Source organism: Psammomys obesus, unplaced genomic scaffold (genome assembly GCF_907164565.1).
Source record: "Psammomys obesus unplaced genomic scaffold, mPsaObe1.curated_primary_1811, whole genome shotgun sequence".
In the NCBI taxonomy this organism is placed as follows: domain Eukaryota; kingdom Metazoa; phylum Chordata; class Mammalia; order Rodentia; family Muridae; genus Psammomys; species Psammomys obesus.
In genome coordinates, this window is record NW_026590062.1 from 6,769,227 (window position 1) to 6,785,031 (window position 15,805).

Here is a 15,805-nt window from a genome sequence, read left to right on the forward strand (position 1 = left end):
AGGCAGAGGGAGGAAGGAGGAACTTAGGAGAAAGCATCTAGCCAGATGCCCAGCGAAATCTGCCCCAAATCAGCCATCCTTTTTAATAACGAAGGTTGTCATGAGCCTCGGTTCAATCGGAAATGACAGGCTGTGTAAATATTTGTTCTGTACCTGATTTATGGAGCAGGGAACAACAAAAAATAAGATTACTCACTAATCATGGGGCTGCGGGAAGATCACGAAGCTCGGATGCCAGCGCTTACTGCCTGGAAGGCTCAGGCCCTAACCCAGGTCAGCAAGTACTCGGAGGGTAGTGGGAGAGATGAGGAGGCCTGGAGGTAGGGGGTGGGGGTGGGAGGATGGTGCTATGTAGGAGTCTGCACCTGGGGACGTGAACGTGAGGATTATTCTGTAGGGGGTACTTTCAGGCAGCGACGTCTGTGCCTGAGACCAGCCTCTAGCCGGATGGCCAGATAAGAACCCAGGATGGGATTTTTCTTGAGTGTGGCAGTTGGTGAACCTCCTGCCGGGATGGGCACCTTTGAGAAATAGGAGTGAGTGTGTGTGGCTGTCTCGTACGTACGTCGTCCAGGTTGACAGGCCGAGGTGGAAGCAGCGTCCAGTCAACACACCCAGCTCTTCCTGAGGGTGCTTTTTCAGGCTGCTTTCATACGAACTGTTGAGAAGGCTGAGAGTGGGCATCGTCATTCCTTCTGCAAGCCAATTATGTCCTGGCACACCAGCCAGGCTCTGGCACAACAGAGCTGGCCTGGCATTCCTGGGTGTGGTGTCCCATTCCCTCGTTCTGAACTTCCTGCGGGTTCAACTCCACACAGACACTCAGAGGCAACACCTCCTGTCAAAGCGCCGCCCTCAGGGTGGGTACTAGGGTTCACCTCCGTGTAGACAAAGTGGAGTCCTGGGATGAGCCAATCCCTTCAGGGTCATCACCCCCTTCCTGGGTCACCAGTGTGGAACACCCACGAGTGCTTACGCTGCGCTGTATTAGAACGCATGGGTCTTCAGACTTGTTTGTACTGGAGCTGGGGGGTGTGGCTCAGTGGGCGAAGCTTGCCTTGTAAACAATCAACAAGGACCCGAGTTCAATTCCCACCACCATTGCAAATATCTGGGTATGGTGCTGTGTGCTGTCGGTTCTAGAGCCGGGGAGGCAGACTATGAGAAGACTTGGCCAGGCAGATTAGCTGGATCCGTGAGCCCCTAGTGAGAGACACTGTATCAAAACAAAAATAAAGACAAAAAATCAAGATGGACAGCACATGAGGAATGACACCCAAGTTTGATCTTGGCCTCCAAGGGCACGCACACACACACACACACACACACACACACACACACACACACACACACAGCTGTAATACACATGCACAGCTCCCATGAACATGACACACAGAAAAAAAAAAAAAAACATCCTTACTAATCTCATGTCATACCTAGGCATTCCACTAGCCCTGATGTTTGTAAAGAACTGGCCAGACATGACACCTGTCCTCCTCGGGCTTTCAAGCAGGAAGGAGACCTCAGTGTCCACGAGATGATTGGAAAAGCAGCTGTGTGCTTCCAAACCACGGTCCAAGCTGTGGAAAGCCATGGCTGCTAATGATGGGGCTGAGCTGTCCCAGGAGGAAGAGGAGAGGGGGACATTGGATGGAATCTGGGTATCAGGGACAAGCGCTATCCAGCAAGCCAGGTAACGGGAAGCAAGATTCAGGGCGGCTTTGAGCAGCTCCTTGGACTTCTTCACTTGTAGAAAGGTGTGTTAGGACCCAGTGAACCCCAGTGCAAGGGCAGGGGACCCCTTGCCTACTTTGGGAAAGAATCTTCTTAGGATGTGGCCCTGATAACTCAGGGGTACAGGGCCTCTTGCTGATGGCCTGCCATGAATGCAGAGTTGAGTGTGACAGTTATTCCTAAAGCTTCGGAGTAGACAGTCTTGGGTCCTTCGCCGTAGCCTCCTTCCCTCTTTCCCTCTTCCTTCTGTGCATTCACCCCAATCTAAAGCCATGATTAATGGGCAGAAACAATAGCTTAATTTGCCCCTTTCTCAAATCTGGGCTTTGACCTATCACATACTTTTCAGGTGTGTATGTTCACACTATGTGTGTATGTTCATACAATGTTCACATTGTATGTGTCATATGCATATACGTGTTTTAATTTCTAGGATTTTTTTTTTTTTGAGACAGGGCCTCTTGTAGTCCAGGCTGGCCCTCAGCTCACTGTGTTACCAAAGATGACCCTGAGCTTTTGATCCTCCTGCCTCCACCTCCAGAATTCGGGGATTACAAGTGTGCACCACCACACCTGGTTTATGCGGTGTTGGGGACCTAACCCAGGGCTTGGTGTATGTCAGCCGAATCTGCGATACCAGTAGTAACTGGTAAGTGAACTTGGAGCATCTTAATTGGGAAACAGAAGTACATCTCAAGTTTGGTCTTGAACCTGGACCATCTTGAAGGAGAGACACTGCATCACAGTGGACCATGCCCTACCGTATGTGTCTCTCTGCTGTCTAGGGCATTATTTTTCTTTCTTTAAATAAGACACATAGAGAAACCGTTGCATATGCCACTTCAAATATGTCTTGTTATTTAAAAACAGTACTCCTGTCGCTAAATTGAAACAGTAGAGATGAGGCTGAAAGTAATGAGTTGCCTGTCTCTGAAACCCTCACCCTCCTCACAAGCCTGCCAACTGCCTCCTCGTGTGGATCCTTCTAGAAAATGTCGATACAGATGTCCCTGCCTCAGGATGGCTCTGCTCGTGACTTTCCTAGTTTACAGTGCCGTGAAAGCAATTTGCCTTCAGCAGGAGCCGTGTCTGGGAGCCGGCTCTTCATCTGTCCGCCGGTTGGCAGGGTTCAGTGCGATCTCTGAGATGGGCAGTGGCAGTGAGCCGCGGTTCCTGTCTGTCACACGATCTTGAAGGGGGTCAGCTGCATTTCTGTACTGGGCTGGGTAGCTGAGCTTCCAGGCTTGGTCGGGTGGGTGTATCGATGCGGTTTCAGCCCATGATAGTTTCACTTGATGGTGGGAGGGAACCGTATGGTAAGCTGAGGAGCACCCCTGCTCTTGTGTGTGCGCCTTACTCACCTGTACGACACACCTGCTGAGGGAGTAGCTCGGTTCTCCCTGCATCCCTCCCTCCCCTTAAATCAGCCAGCTTGCTCTAGAGAGCTGGGTCTCTGTGAGATAACCCCTCTACTTCCACAGCCCCACCCTGGCCTAAGCCGTTATTCTTTTGTCTGGGTGGCTATCCTCCAGAGTCTTTTTTTTCCCAGTAACATTTTTTTTTTTCTGGTGACAGAGATGGAACTCAAGGCCTTGTGCATGTTTGGCAAGCGCCCTGCCACTGAGCTACACCCTCAGCATCTTACTGGGGGATTCTAGGCAAGTGTTCTACATCTGGGCCACACCCACCCTGTCCCAGTTTTTGTTTAATTAAAAAAAAAAGTAAGATTAAAAATGTGTGTGTGTGTGTGTGTGTGCATGTTTGTGTGTGTGCTGGGGGTAGCTCATGCACCTGCCACAGTGCATGTATACAGGTCAGAGGTCAATTTTTATACAGGTCAACTTTTGGGAGTTGGATTTCTTCTTCAAACCGTGGGTTCCAGGGATCAAATTCAGGCCATCAGGCTTGCATGGCAGACACCCGTCCCCACTGAGCCATCGTCTTACCCCTATTTTCATTCTTGTTCCATTGGCCCCATTTTACACTTCAAGTGGAGAGAGCCTTTTAAAACACAGTCTGATGTCTTCCCTCTCCAACTTCCTGGGGCCGTCGGAATAGAATTTAGCCTGTCTTCTGACAGAGCCCCAGCGCATCTGCAGAGCTTTGGCACACTGTCCCCAGCCTGTGCTCTGAGTTCCCTCCCCTGGCCTTGCTTTATTTTCTGTCCACTGACAGCACCCCTGCCTTCTTCCTCACCCCAGACCTTCCCCAGGCTCACTCCTCCTTGACATTCAGGGCTCCTTGGAATGCCACATCTGTCTACTCCCTGGTTGCCACCGTGCTGCCGGATCTTACTGCCCCAGACCTGTTGGCTGGGTTAACTTGGGATGAATAGACATCTTTTAAAGACACAGTGACACAGGGGCCACACCGCACACATTGCATTTGCTTGTTTGTCCTTCCAGTGAATAACAAATGTTGGTGCCCCCTCCACCCTGACTCTTCCCGACCTGCACCCCTCCCACCAGTGAAGGTGCTTTAAGGTAAAGTTAATTTTGCTACTACAGGAAGAGAGAAATCTGACAAAAGAGGAGAGAAGGGGGCAAGGGGAGGGGTAGGGAGAGAGAGAGGAGGAGGAGGAGAGAAGTGGAGGGGGACCAGAAGAGGGAGGGGAATGGAGCTGATGCTATAACAGTGAATCACTGTGGGGGTTCACTCCGCCGTGATGGGAGTTTGGAGTGGCTGGGAGCAACCAAGTATTCCACCTTCTACAGCAATGGCCACTGACCACGTGTGACGTTTAAAAAGTCTGAATTATTGTTATTGTTGCATGCACCTGTGCGTACCCATGTGCCCTGGTGTATGTGCAGGTCAGAGGATGACTTGTGGGAGTCAGTTCTTCGCTTCTACCATGTGGGTGCCAGGCACTGAACTCAGGTCATCAGGCTTGGTAGCAGGTGCCTTTATCTGCCGAACCGTCTGGTTGACCTGCCCATTGCTTTGGCGCTCTTCAGATGGTGACTGTCGTAACCAGTGAACAGGATTTTCAATTTTATCTTAAAATTTGAGGCTAGCCGAAATGCTAGCGGCTTTGAGGGGCAACATGGGTTTAGGCAAACGGCTCCGTTCTGTGGAAGAATTTTCTCAGCTATTTGTGGGAGCTGAGAATGTCAATGATGGCCCTTACTGCTGTTATTTCGGCGATTATTCTTCTGAGACAAGATCTGATATGTAGCTTAGGTTTCCCTGAAATCACCTGCCTCAGCATTTCTGTTCAGCCGCTGCTTCCTTCCTCTGTTTGAACCTTCTACGCTCTCTCAGCGTGGGTTGCCAGGGCACTAGCTGCCTTAGATCTCCTTGCTTTAGGCCCAGAAAGTTCCACTTTGTCATGGAAGAACCAACTACACCTCCTACTGGACCTGCCAATTAAGTCACAGGCTGTTCCCTAGCTTGAGGCTCTAAACAGTCAGGGTATGGAAAAGAGAAGCCATGGGAATCACACAACCAGAGAGCCCCAGAAGTCCTAATTCTCAGTATCTAAGCATGTCTAAGCTCTGGGCAAGAAGTCCCCACAGTAGAACCGGCCTGGGATTGTGTCTCATATCTTTCTGTGGGCTGGAACTCTGGGTTAGGATCCCAGTGCATTGTGTGGACTCGATGAGATGGTTTTGCCCTGTGGCTGAGACAGCAAGAGTCTCTTGTTATGTCTCATCAAAAGTGGTATTCCAGAAGGCTTTCTGCCAGGCATGCTTTTAAACCTCAGAGGCATCAGTGGATGGGACAGAGATGGAGGGCCAGTGAGATGGCTCAGCAGGTAAAGGGGCTTGCCACCAAGTCTTGAACAACCAGAGCTTCATCCCAAGGACCCGCAGGGTAGCAGTAGAGAACTGATTCCTGGAAGTGGTCTTCTGGCCTGCACATGTGTGCTCACACACACAGGAGTGTGTTTACACACATACTTGTATACATACATACACATACACATGCACACACAGACATGCACACACACACATAAACACACACACACACACACACACACACACACACACACACACACACACTGTAGGACAGGTGGAACCATGATCTTGTTTTCTCAATATAGAACTCAAGAGCAAATGCAGAAATGAGAAGAGCTATTTGGAGAGGGGCTGAGACAGGGGCATTCCAATGTGGGGCACCCAGTGACCAGCCCATGAGTGATAGCAGGTGCCGAGGAGATCCTTGAGATGAACACAGGACTAAAGACGAGGCAACTGAACAGTGGGGGCTCTTTTGGTTCTGAAGGGTGGGAAGTCAAGATCAAGGGCTTCCTTGGTCAGGTCGCTTTCTCCTGAGCCCTCTCTCCTTAGTTTGTATATGGCTCCTGCTCTGTGGTCCCAAAGGGCACATTCTCTGTGTATTCCTTCTAAAAAGGACACTAACCCTATGGAATTAGGACCCCATTGTTGTGACTTAATGTAGCCTTATCTGCTTGTTTTTTCTTTCATCCCTTCCTTCCTCCCCTCCTCTCTTCCTTCCCTCCTTAATAGGGTCTTCATGTATTCCAAGCTGACCTTGAACTTGCTGTGTAGCCAAGGATGACCTTGAACTTCTGGTCCCCTTGTCTGTAGTTCTTGTGATCTGGGTGTATAAGGTATTTGGCTTCCAATCCAGGGCTCTGTTAGCACCAGGTAGCACTCTGCCCACTGGGCTACATTCCTAGCTCCTGTAACTAGATCTTTCAAGACTCAGGCTACCATCACACTTGCATTCTGAGATTTGGGGGGTAAGGACCTTATCATATGGATTTTTTTGGGGGGGGTGGATAATGCATCCCAAGCTCAGACCTGTTGGCTGGGTTAACTTGGGATGAATAGATATCTTTTAAAGACACAGTGGCACAGTGTGAAAGTTTGGAGGATGGATTCACTTGAGTATTCCCTCCGAGAGAGATTGCTACCTCTTCACGCAGGGACAGCTCTTCTTTGCCCTGTCGGCGTGGCCCTCAGACCTCTGTGTGTGTCCTGAGTCGGGGGTCCAGGGCAAAAGGAATTGTGTGGTTGTCTTTGTGGTTGCATGCCTCTCTTTGCTCAGTTTTGAGTGCTCATCTGCCTCTCCACAGAAAGGACTTTGCCCCCTATCTTGAAACAAAAGCCCTTGTTGTCAAAGGACAAAAGCAAGAGGGACCTCAGTAGGTCCCTGACGAATGCAGTAGCCAACTGGAGTATTTCCTGTCTAGTCATTGGCTCCTTAAAACAACCCTGGTAGAAGTTATTTGTACCGGCAAAGACCATGGGACCCAGGGAGGTTAAGCTGTTTGATAAAGGTCACCCAGCTAGTCAAGGGGTAAATACACAGCACAAGCAGTGTTAGAATGGTTTCTCTAACTCTCTAAATGACTGTGATGCCACATTGGTCACTTTAACCTTTTAAAGGCCACACTCCGGGGTGGCTAAGTGTGCTCACGAGGCTCAGCAGCTGCCACCTCTGCCCACTTCCAGGGCTCTTGTGACCCCAAAGCAAACAGCGCAACAGCCCCTCCCTGTGCACTTCCCCACCCCTCCTCCCACCCCTCCTCCCACCCCTCCTCTTCTCCAGTCCTGGCATCTGCCAGCCTGCTGTCCATCTCTGAGGACTTGCCCGCTCCCATAGTTTATATATATAAACTGTGGTCTCTTGTGTGGTCTCTTGCATTGAGCTTTCTTCCCGAGGCATGACAGCTCCGAGGCTTACTCCTGTTTGGGCTGTGAGTCGGAACATCACAGACTGAAGCGCATTAGACTGCCCAGACAGATCTCATTTGTCTTCCTCTGCCCAGTGATGTGCATTTGGGTTTTTCTCCTGCCCTTTGGTGGTTGTCGGTTTCTGTCGATGTTCATGGGCATTTTGTGTCTGAAGACTTATTTCCCATTCTTTTGGGTACCTATCTAGGCGATTGAACTGTTGAGTTGTACAAACTCTAGTTTTACATGGCCAAAGCATGACCATACAGTGTTTTCTGAAGCTGCCACGCCCTTCACATACTAAGTGATGCCTGTGGCTTCCTGCTCTCCATGTCACCATATGTTTGAGCATGACCATTCCTTGTAGCTTCTTATCACTTTGATTCACATTTCCCTCCACTAATTCTCCTCATTATCTCCACGAGTGCTTGGTGGGGTTTACATACATCTTCTGGAGAGGAAATGTCTTTTTCAAGCCCTTCACTCACTCTCAACCTTTTAATTATTGTCTGGAAAACCCCCTTTTCTAAGCCATAACTTCCCTGTAAACTTTTTGGCTGTGAAGCCTCAGCCCAGGCTGGCCCCAGAGACACCGTGAGCACAGCCACCTTATCAGGGAACGCTGGCTTGCTATATGTAACAGAAAGTGCCTGGTGCACCTGGGGCTAAGAGCCTGCAGGATGGTGCCACTCCTTCTGGGATCTGGGGCTCAGCTTGTCTCACTATTACCAGAGTTGGCTCTTTGTGGTGAGGTCTGGGAAGATCATGGCCAGGTTGTTCTCTTTCTTCCTTCAGCACATGGTAACAGCCTGCCTCCTCTGAGGGTCTTCCTGGGCAAGGGGTCAGGTGCCAAAGGTCAGGAATAACTTTATGTCTGCTCCATGTGGCTGCCTGGGTAAGGATGTGGCTCAGGGCATCTTCACTACTGCTCTGTCAAGATGGTCAATCTCCCTCTTCTTTCTCTTTCATCTTGTCTTCTTTATATCCACCTCTATATCCTGCAATGTTTTCCTTCTTTCATCTCATCCATTCACTCATCCATCTACTCATCTATCTTCCCATCCATCCATCTGTCCATCCATCTATCCATCCACCCATCATCCATCTATTCATTCATCCATCTCCCAACCACCCACCAGCTATTCACCTGTCCATACCCACCCACCCCCTCCTTCCCTCTCCCTCTTTCTGTTATTCCTCCATCTCATCTCTTTTCTCCCTTTTCTTCTTTTCTCATCTTCCCTTCCTTTCTGTTCTTTTATCCCTCCCTCTCTCCCACTCCATCCTTCTTTTCATTCTTTCTTCGTTACATCTCCCTTTCTTCTCCTCCCTCCTCTTCTGCCTTCTCTCTCTCCATCCTTTCTCCCTTTCTTCCATCTGTCTGTCTGACAGTTATCTATGCACAGCCTTCTCTTGTGACTCGGTAACCACATCACTTCTGGCATCCCTGAGCTGCGAGTTCAAGTGTGGCACACGCCAGTCTTGCTCGGATTCACATGACCTCATTTCAGGGGCTCAGTGCCTCAGGCTCTCCTGGGTTTTTAGGGAGAGGGGAGATGCTTGTAGCTTCATGCTCAGGGGGTTACCCATGCCCTCTTCCCTTGCCGAGGCTGGTAGAGCGTGGACGGTGTTCTGGGTCTTTCAGGTAAGGCCCAGCCTGGCTTCAGCACTCAGCTTCTTTCTAAGCTTTCTGCATGGCCGTGTGGCCATTGGACATAACCAGAGTACAGCCATGCTCATGACAGGAACAGCCTGGGGCAAGAATGCCACCCCAGAGACTCCCCTTCTGGGAAGGGGACCATGGTCTCTCCCGGTGGGAAACTGAAGCACAAAGAGGATATCTCATTCCTGATGACTCAAGTCCCATCTCTCTGTCTCCAGCACTGCTGGCCTTTGTGCATGCACCTTTTTAAGTCCCCACTGCTGGACACTTGTGGACAAAAGAGAGTCACTGGCTCCTACTTCCTCCTTTTTTCCAGCCCCGGGCAGGGATGAATTCCTGGATGTACGCTTTTATAAGGGGAGTGCCTATCTGAGCCTTGCAGCAGGCCCCTGGAGGGATAATAAGTAGGATTGGAAGTTGCCACAGTGGCACTGAGAGGGCTGGCTGGGCAGGCAGACATGCTTGGCCTCCTGTGGAGAGCATGGCTTTTTTTAAGGTGGCCTACAGGCAGTTTGCAAGTAGACTCTGCAGCAGCCACCAGAGGGCACTCGGCTCCATGAGGGAGTGATGGGCATGTGAGGAAGTGGGTGGGAGGGAACATGGGGAGGTGGATGGCAAGGCATTGGGAGATGCAGACTTAAGCCTAGCACTCTTAGGCCAGCTCCTTGGAGAAGAAAGATACTTCCAGGGTATGAGCATATGAGGTGTGTTTTGTGCCACAAGTGCCAAACCAGGGGCTGAGAGATGCAGTCACACCATCTGCATGGTTCCTGGCCTCCGGGAGCCAGCACTTGGGAGGGGAAAGCAGAGAATTAGAATGTAGCGTGACACCTCTGGGCCACAGCCTTCATTCAGAACACTCCCTTAAGCAGCACCTAGTGTGCGCCAGGCGCCAAGCCAGTTGGCAAGGCTGGAACAATGAGAAATCCACTGCCCTCACGACCCACGTTCTGCCACAGAGATTACAAGTGTGGGGAAAAATGGGAAAGTATGACCATGAGATATGAAAACAAAAAAAGAAGCACCTAGCTCAGGCGGGGGGTTGGGGTCGGGGTGCATTCTGGAAGGAGATTCACCAGAGCTGAGTTATCAAGTCAGAGCTCAAACAGGCCGAGCAGAGGAGGGAACCCTGAGCTGTGGAGAAAGGCGGGTCAAAGGTGAGAAGGCTACTGGGCCAGAGTATATGTGGAGGGTGGCCGCTGGGAGCCAAGGTTGGGACTGGACCAGGGAGCATGTGTAGGAGTTTGTCAAGCGGGAAAGGCAGCAAAACAACGCTAAGTCCAGTCCTTGGGGTGACTGGCCTCAGGGTTGTGGCACTCTAAGACTCGGCGTGACACAGACAGTCTGGACAAAGTTGTGATAAGGCCTTGGAAGCCGCCTCCACTAGGTTCGCCTCCATCTCATGCGCTCTAGTGTTCTCCCCAGAGGAAAGTGGACAGTGGTGGAATGTCCTTCCTAAGATGACTTTAACGCTTAACTGAGGGGAAACCCTGGAGTCCTTGATTCAGTCTTCAGACGCAGCTTGTGCTTAGCTCTGAGCGGCGACTGCTGCCGCTGTCACTGATGGTGCTAAGGCTCCTGTTTGGTAAAGGGCAAGGTTTTCAGGCACCAGCATTCTGTGGGAAGCCCTCACTTAGCTCTGACCAAAACTCAATCAACACCTGGCTAGAGGCAGGTCTTTAGTGTGTCTGTCTCATCTCCATCCCAGTGTGAGGGATCTCACTGGAAATTGAATAACTTCACCCCCTAGTGATCTGTTTACAAGGAAGATGGCCAGAGGGAAAAAAAATCATCTCCAAGACCCGCTTTTTCTTTTCTGTTGCTTATTCAGGATAGAGCTTTGCTTTGTGGTTCAAACTGGCCTCAAAGTTAGAATCCTCCTGCCTCAGCTTCCCTAGTTCTGGGATTACAGGAGTGCATCACCACACTAACCAAGCCCTGGATTTTTATGCCAGCCTTCAACCATTTATAACGGCTAAACCCGTCACCTTATTTTTTTTACATTAAAAAATACACATTTTTTAGCTGTCTCAGTTTGTTTTTTATCGCAGTGATGAAATGCCAGGGCCCAAAGCAACATGGGAAGGAAAGGTTTTATTTCAGGTTACAGTTCCACAGCACAGTCCATCACTGAGGGAAGTCAGGGCAGGAACCTGGAGGCAGGAGCTGATGCAGAGGCCATGGAGGGGTGCTGCTTACTGGCTTGCTCCCCGTGGCTTGCTCAGCCTGCTTGCTTATAGAACCCAGGACCACCTAGGTGCCCAAGGATGGAGCCACACACATGGAAGGCTGGTCCCGCCCCCATCAACTGTCCTGCAAGCAAACTTATCACAGGCTTGCCCACAGGCCAGTCTTGTGGGGTTATTTTCTCAGTTGAGGTTCTCTCTTCCCAAATGACTGCAGCCCCTGTCAAGTTGGCATTAAGCCACCCACCACAATGGTGCCTATGAAATACTATTTGAAAGATACAGTTAATGTTATCCTCAAGTCGATGACAAGTAATCATCTGGTGGGCAGACTGCATACTGGCAGGAATGTTCTAGAAGACTAAGAGATGCCCAGTTACATTCCGGCAGGTTGTTCTCTCCTGGAATAAACTGTGCTTGCGTTTGGCGGTGCTCCTCTGTTGCCAGGCGGGCACTGTTTATACTGCTTGTGTAGACCAAACAGATCCATTTTTCTTCTCTCCTCGTTCTGCTTCCTTTCCAGAGCCAAGAAAAAGAGCAAACCCTTGAACCTCAAGATCCACAGTGGCGTGGGCAGCTGTGAGAACATCCCCGCCCAGCAGCGCTCCCCACTCCTGTCCGAGCGCTCCCTGCGGTCCTTCTTTGTGGGCCATGCGCCCTTCCTGCCCTCCACCCCGCCAGTCCACACTGAGGCCAGTTTCTCCGCAAGTAAGTCCCTGTTAGCCCCTGGCCGCCCTGGCTGGGGCACGCCTGCACTGTACAGCCAGCCGCCTCCCCTGCTGGGTGCGTGCCGTTCACGCTGTCCACCCTGCTGAATCTCACAGGTCATCCATGCGTGCCACCTCCCTCCCTCCTACCCGCACAGCTCCCGGGTCTTTAGATGGTTTTGGAAGGGGCGACTGGCTGTCATATATCCTCAGTATCCGCTCTTTGGCTCGCAGGTGTGAAGGAATAACAGCTGAAAGCAAAGTCAGGGGGGCATCAGAGGCAACACCCGTCTTTTCTCTCTCTGCTCCCCACCACCTCCGAACAACTCGTCTTGGAGTTTCTCTATCCGTGTGTGTGTGTGTGATGACATCAGGCATATTTTACTGGCTGGGGTCCACATGTGTAACTGTTGTATCTCCAGCATGTAGAGGGGCTCAATCCAGGTTCGGTGTGGCCCGGGATCTACAGTCCATGTCCACAAGTGCTGCCAGAGACGTGGTGCTTGTGACTCAAAGAGGGGTGCAAGTTCCCGGTGGCAGAGGGCTGGCTGGCTTTCCAGGAAGCTCTGATCTTACCCGGAGGCATGGTCTGCTAAACGGGTGCAGACTAGGGCAGCGGGGAACTCACTGAAGTGAGTCCAGTGTTGACTGAGGGGCTTTCAGGGACTCCGGGTGCTGGCTTTCAGAAGTACCGGCCCCTGCCCCTCGCACTGCCACAGGCTACTTGTGCCGTCCAGTTGATCTGGCGGGTGGTAGGAGGAGTTTAAGGAGCATCAGGGAAATCGATGCCTTTGGTATCTCACCCTGATATTGCAACTGACCATTGCCGACAGAGATTATTTCCATAGTAAAAGTGGGGAAACGGAGGTTCAGGGACACCAGAGAAATCCCTCACAGTCACAAAGCTACTAGGTAGTTGAGCCAGAATTTGAATCTAGTTCCTCTTTCCTCCCTCTCCCTTGCTTCCTCCTCATCTTCATCTTCCTTCCCCTCAACTCTCTCTCCATTCCGTCCCCCCCCCCCACTCCCGGAGCTATTTTTATTATTATTTTCTGTTGAGACATGGTCTTACTATGCAGCTGTCCTGGAACTTGTTATATAGACCAGGCTGGCCTGGAACTCACAGTCAGCTACCTGCCTCTGCACTCCCCTGACCCCATGTATGTGTGTGTGTGTGCATGAGCGTGTGTGTGTGTGTGTGTGTGTGTGTGTGTGTGTGTGTGTGTGTGTGTGGCATGGAACCCAGGCCCTTTCTGTTCAACATGTTCAATGTTCAATATGCACTCTTTCACTGAGACAGTGTCTCACTAAATTGCTTAGCCTGGTATTCAGCCCATTCTCCAGCCCTTGCTGCCTTTGAACTTAAGTGTTCCTGTCTTAGCCTCCCCAGCAGCTGAGGTCCCTTCAAGATCCACACAGAACGATGTTGCCTTTCTCTAAGTGTGGGGTCCATTCATTCCATCTTTCCAGGGAGCCTGTGGGCTCTCTTCAGTGAGGAAATCCATTACTCCTGACTCCAGGAAAGGCCCAGTTAACGCTTAACACACAGCTGTAAGGCAGGGCCTCAGTGCTCAGCTTAGATCAGTCCACAGACGTATGTGGGTCTGTGCTTCAAGGGGGCAGCTGAAGGTCTCCTCTTACAGGACACGTGCAGGTATCAGTTGGGGACCGTTCTAGTGTGTGGCTTCTCCCAGTGCCTGTGAGGCTTGGGCTGTGCCTTGGGCAAACTAAAACACCCCAAAATGGACATGTCAGCAGCAGGAGACCAATTTATTAATTTGTTAAGAGGAATCGCTTGTCTGAGAAGCCAGAGATGATGCTATGGGTGGTGGGCCTGCCTGATGGTCAGAGTGTCGCTTGGTAAGTGGTGACAATGGCCTATAGATCAAAGAATTGGGACATTAGGTTGGGGCCTCTGTCAGAGCAAGAAATATGGGCTCTGGAGGGAGATAACTGACTGGGTTTGAGTCTTGGCGTCCAGTAGTCTAGTACTCAGTGAGCTAAGAATCTAGACTAATGGGCTAAGAGTTTCTTAGTCAAGCCACACTTTTCTTATCTGTAAAATGGGCCAATTTTACATTACCCACAAGCATAGTGTGGCCAGTCCCTTTGTACAGGGTCTGTACATAGTAGGTACTTGACAAAGACGGCTGTTTCTCTAGCAGTGTTCCCAGGTCCTGCCTCATGGCTAACTATGGCTGTCTACTCATGGTTCCTTCCTATCCAAGTCCCTTCACTGTAGCCCTAAGAGGCTTGGAATTTACCTTGGCGTCAAGCTGCTGGCGGCCCCCTGCAGCCATCTGTGATTGGGCCTCACTGTCCTCTGAATGAATGCCAGCATGATCCGTTTTGAGGGGATGGCTGTGACTCTGATCTGTGGTTATAGCCAGAGGGAAGACATCTGTCTATTTTTAAAAACTACAGACTGGCCTATTTGGGTCGTTTTTCTCATCCTACTGCAGTCCTCCAAGTTTCCCTTTTCTCTGGTCTTCACCATGGAGGAGGGCAGGCCTGTCTACTAGCCTGCGGTCAGCTACAGCAAAGTCTTTGTGAAAAGGCAGCTCAGAGCTGAAAATGATGGTGTGCATGTCTGTAATCCCAGCAATCAGGAGCTTGAGGCAGGAGGATCCAGAGTTAAAGGCCACAGCCTGGACTATATAGCTAGCGCTGGTCTAGCCTGGGCTACGCAGCAACATCTAAGTGAGCCCAGGCTACATAGTGAGTTCTGGGCTAGCCTGGGTTACAGAACAAGACTTAAAAGGCAGCCCTTCTGAGCATGGCTGCCCCTTGGATAATCCTGGTGTTTGTACACAGAGACTGTCTTCTGACCTCCCAGGAAGGATCAAGAAAACACTGGTCTCTGGGAGAGTTAGTTTCTGGGGTGCCTGGTCTGCTTCCTGAGCTTCATTTTCAGCACATCCCTGCTTTAGCCTGCATTCTGTATTTCCCAGGCAGGAATTTTCTCTTTTGATCTGGGTCTCAGTTTCCCCAAGCTATCCAATAAGAGACTCGAGACAAACAACTGACTCATTTAGAACTCTCTGGGAGTGGAAAGAACTCAATTGCCAGGCACCCCTTGCTTGTCATGGTCCTCTGTTTTTCCTACCATTCCCCAAAGCTTTGGGGCTTTGGTGCCAGCTCTGCTCCTGCAGACCCATCCCATGGAGTCCTTGGGGCCATGTCTCTGGGGCCCCACAAGGGTTCCCGTTAGTCACCATCTGTCCTGGTCCTGATGTGTTAGCTGAAGGATGGTGTCACACCGTCTTCTCCCTGGTAGTGACACCTCGAGATGCCAGACAGAGCTGGCTGAATCGACAAGGCCTTAGGACCCAGGGTGCCCAGCCTCACACAGGATGTCCTCTATCTGCCTGAGCTCTTACCCTACTCCTCAGATGTCAAGGAGGCCATCAGGACAGAGTGAGAGTCGCAGCTGGTGGAGTGATCAAGTGTCTCCAAGGTTCGCCAACCGTTTGTGTTCACAGGTCAACTCAGATATGACCTCCTCCCATGCCTCAGCTTGCTATGGGGGTTATAGACCGTTAAGTCCGCTGAGAGTTGATCAGACGCTGAGTTGAGCAGCCCCAGCTATATAGCAAATGACTGAGCACCTCAGCCCCACAGCTGGGGCTGCACCCAGGCCAGTCCTAGGGAAACTCATCCAGGCATCCCCAAAGATGCTACACTGAGTCTGTCTTAATGTACTGGAATGTACCCCTCAGCCTGAAGTTGGGCAAACTCATTGAATCCAAACATTATTTTATGAAAAGCGTGACTTAGCTTATGTTTTCCGGTGCGTAGAATTCTCTGTGAATGAAGACATAGTGTCTGTGTGAACATGCTTCCCCTCTGTCATTTGACTAGACCTGTGAACTG

The 15,805-nt window shown here is 50.8% G+C and overlaps 1 protein-coding gene across 1 annotated transcript in view; it reads left to right on the plus strand.

The window, feature by feature from the left end:
• Positions 1-15,805, plus strand: part of Ksr2 (kinase suppressor of ras 2) — a 287,352-nt gene that overhangs the window by 178,661 nt on the left and 92,886 nt on the right. The window contains exon 5 of the mRNA XM_055605953.1: positions 11,749-11,933. Within this exon, the coding sequence (XP_055461928.1) occupies positions 11,749-11,933 (185 nt within the window). The remainder of the gene's footprint in view (positions 1-11,748; positions 11,934-15,805) is intronic.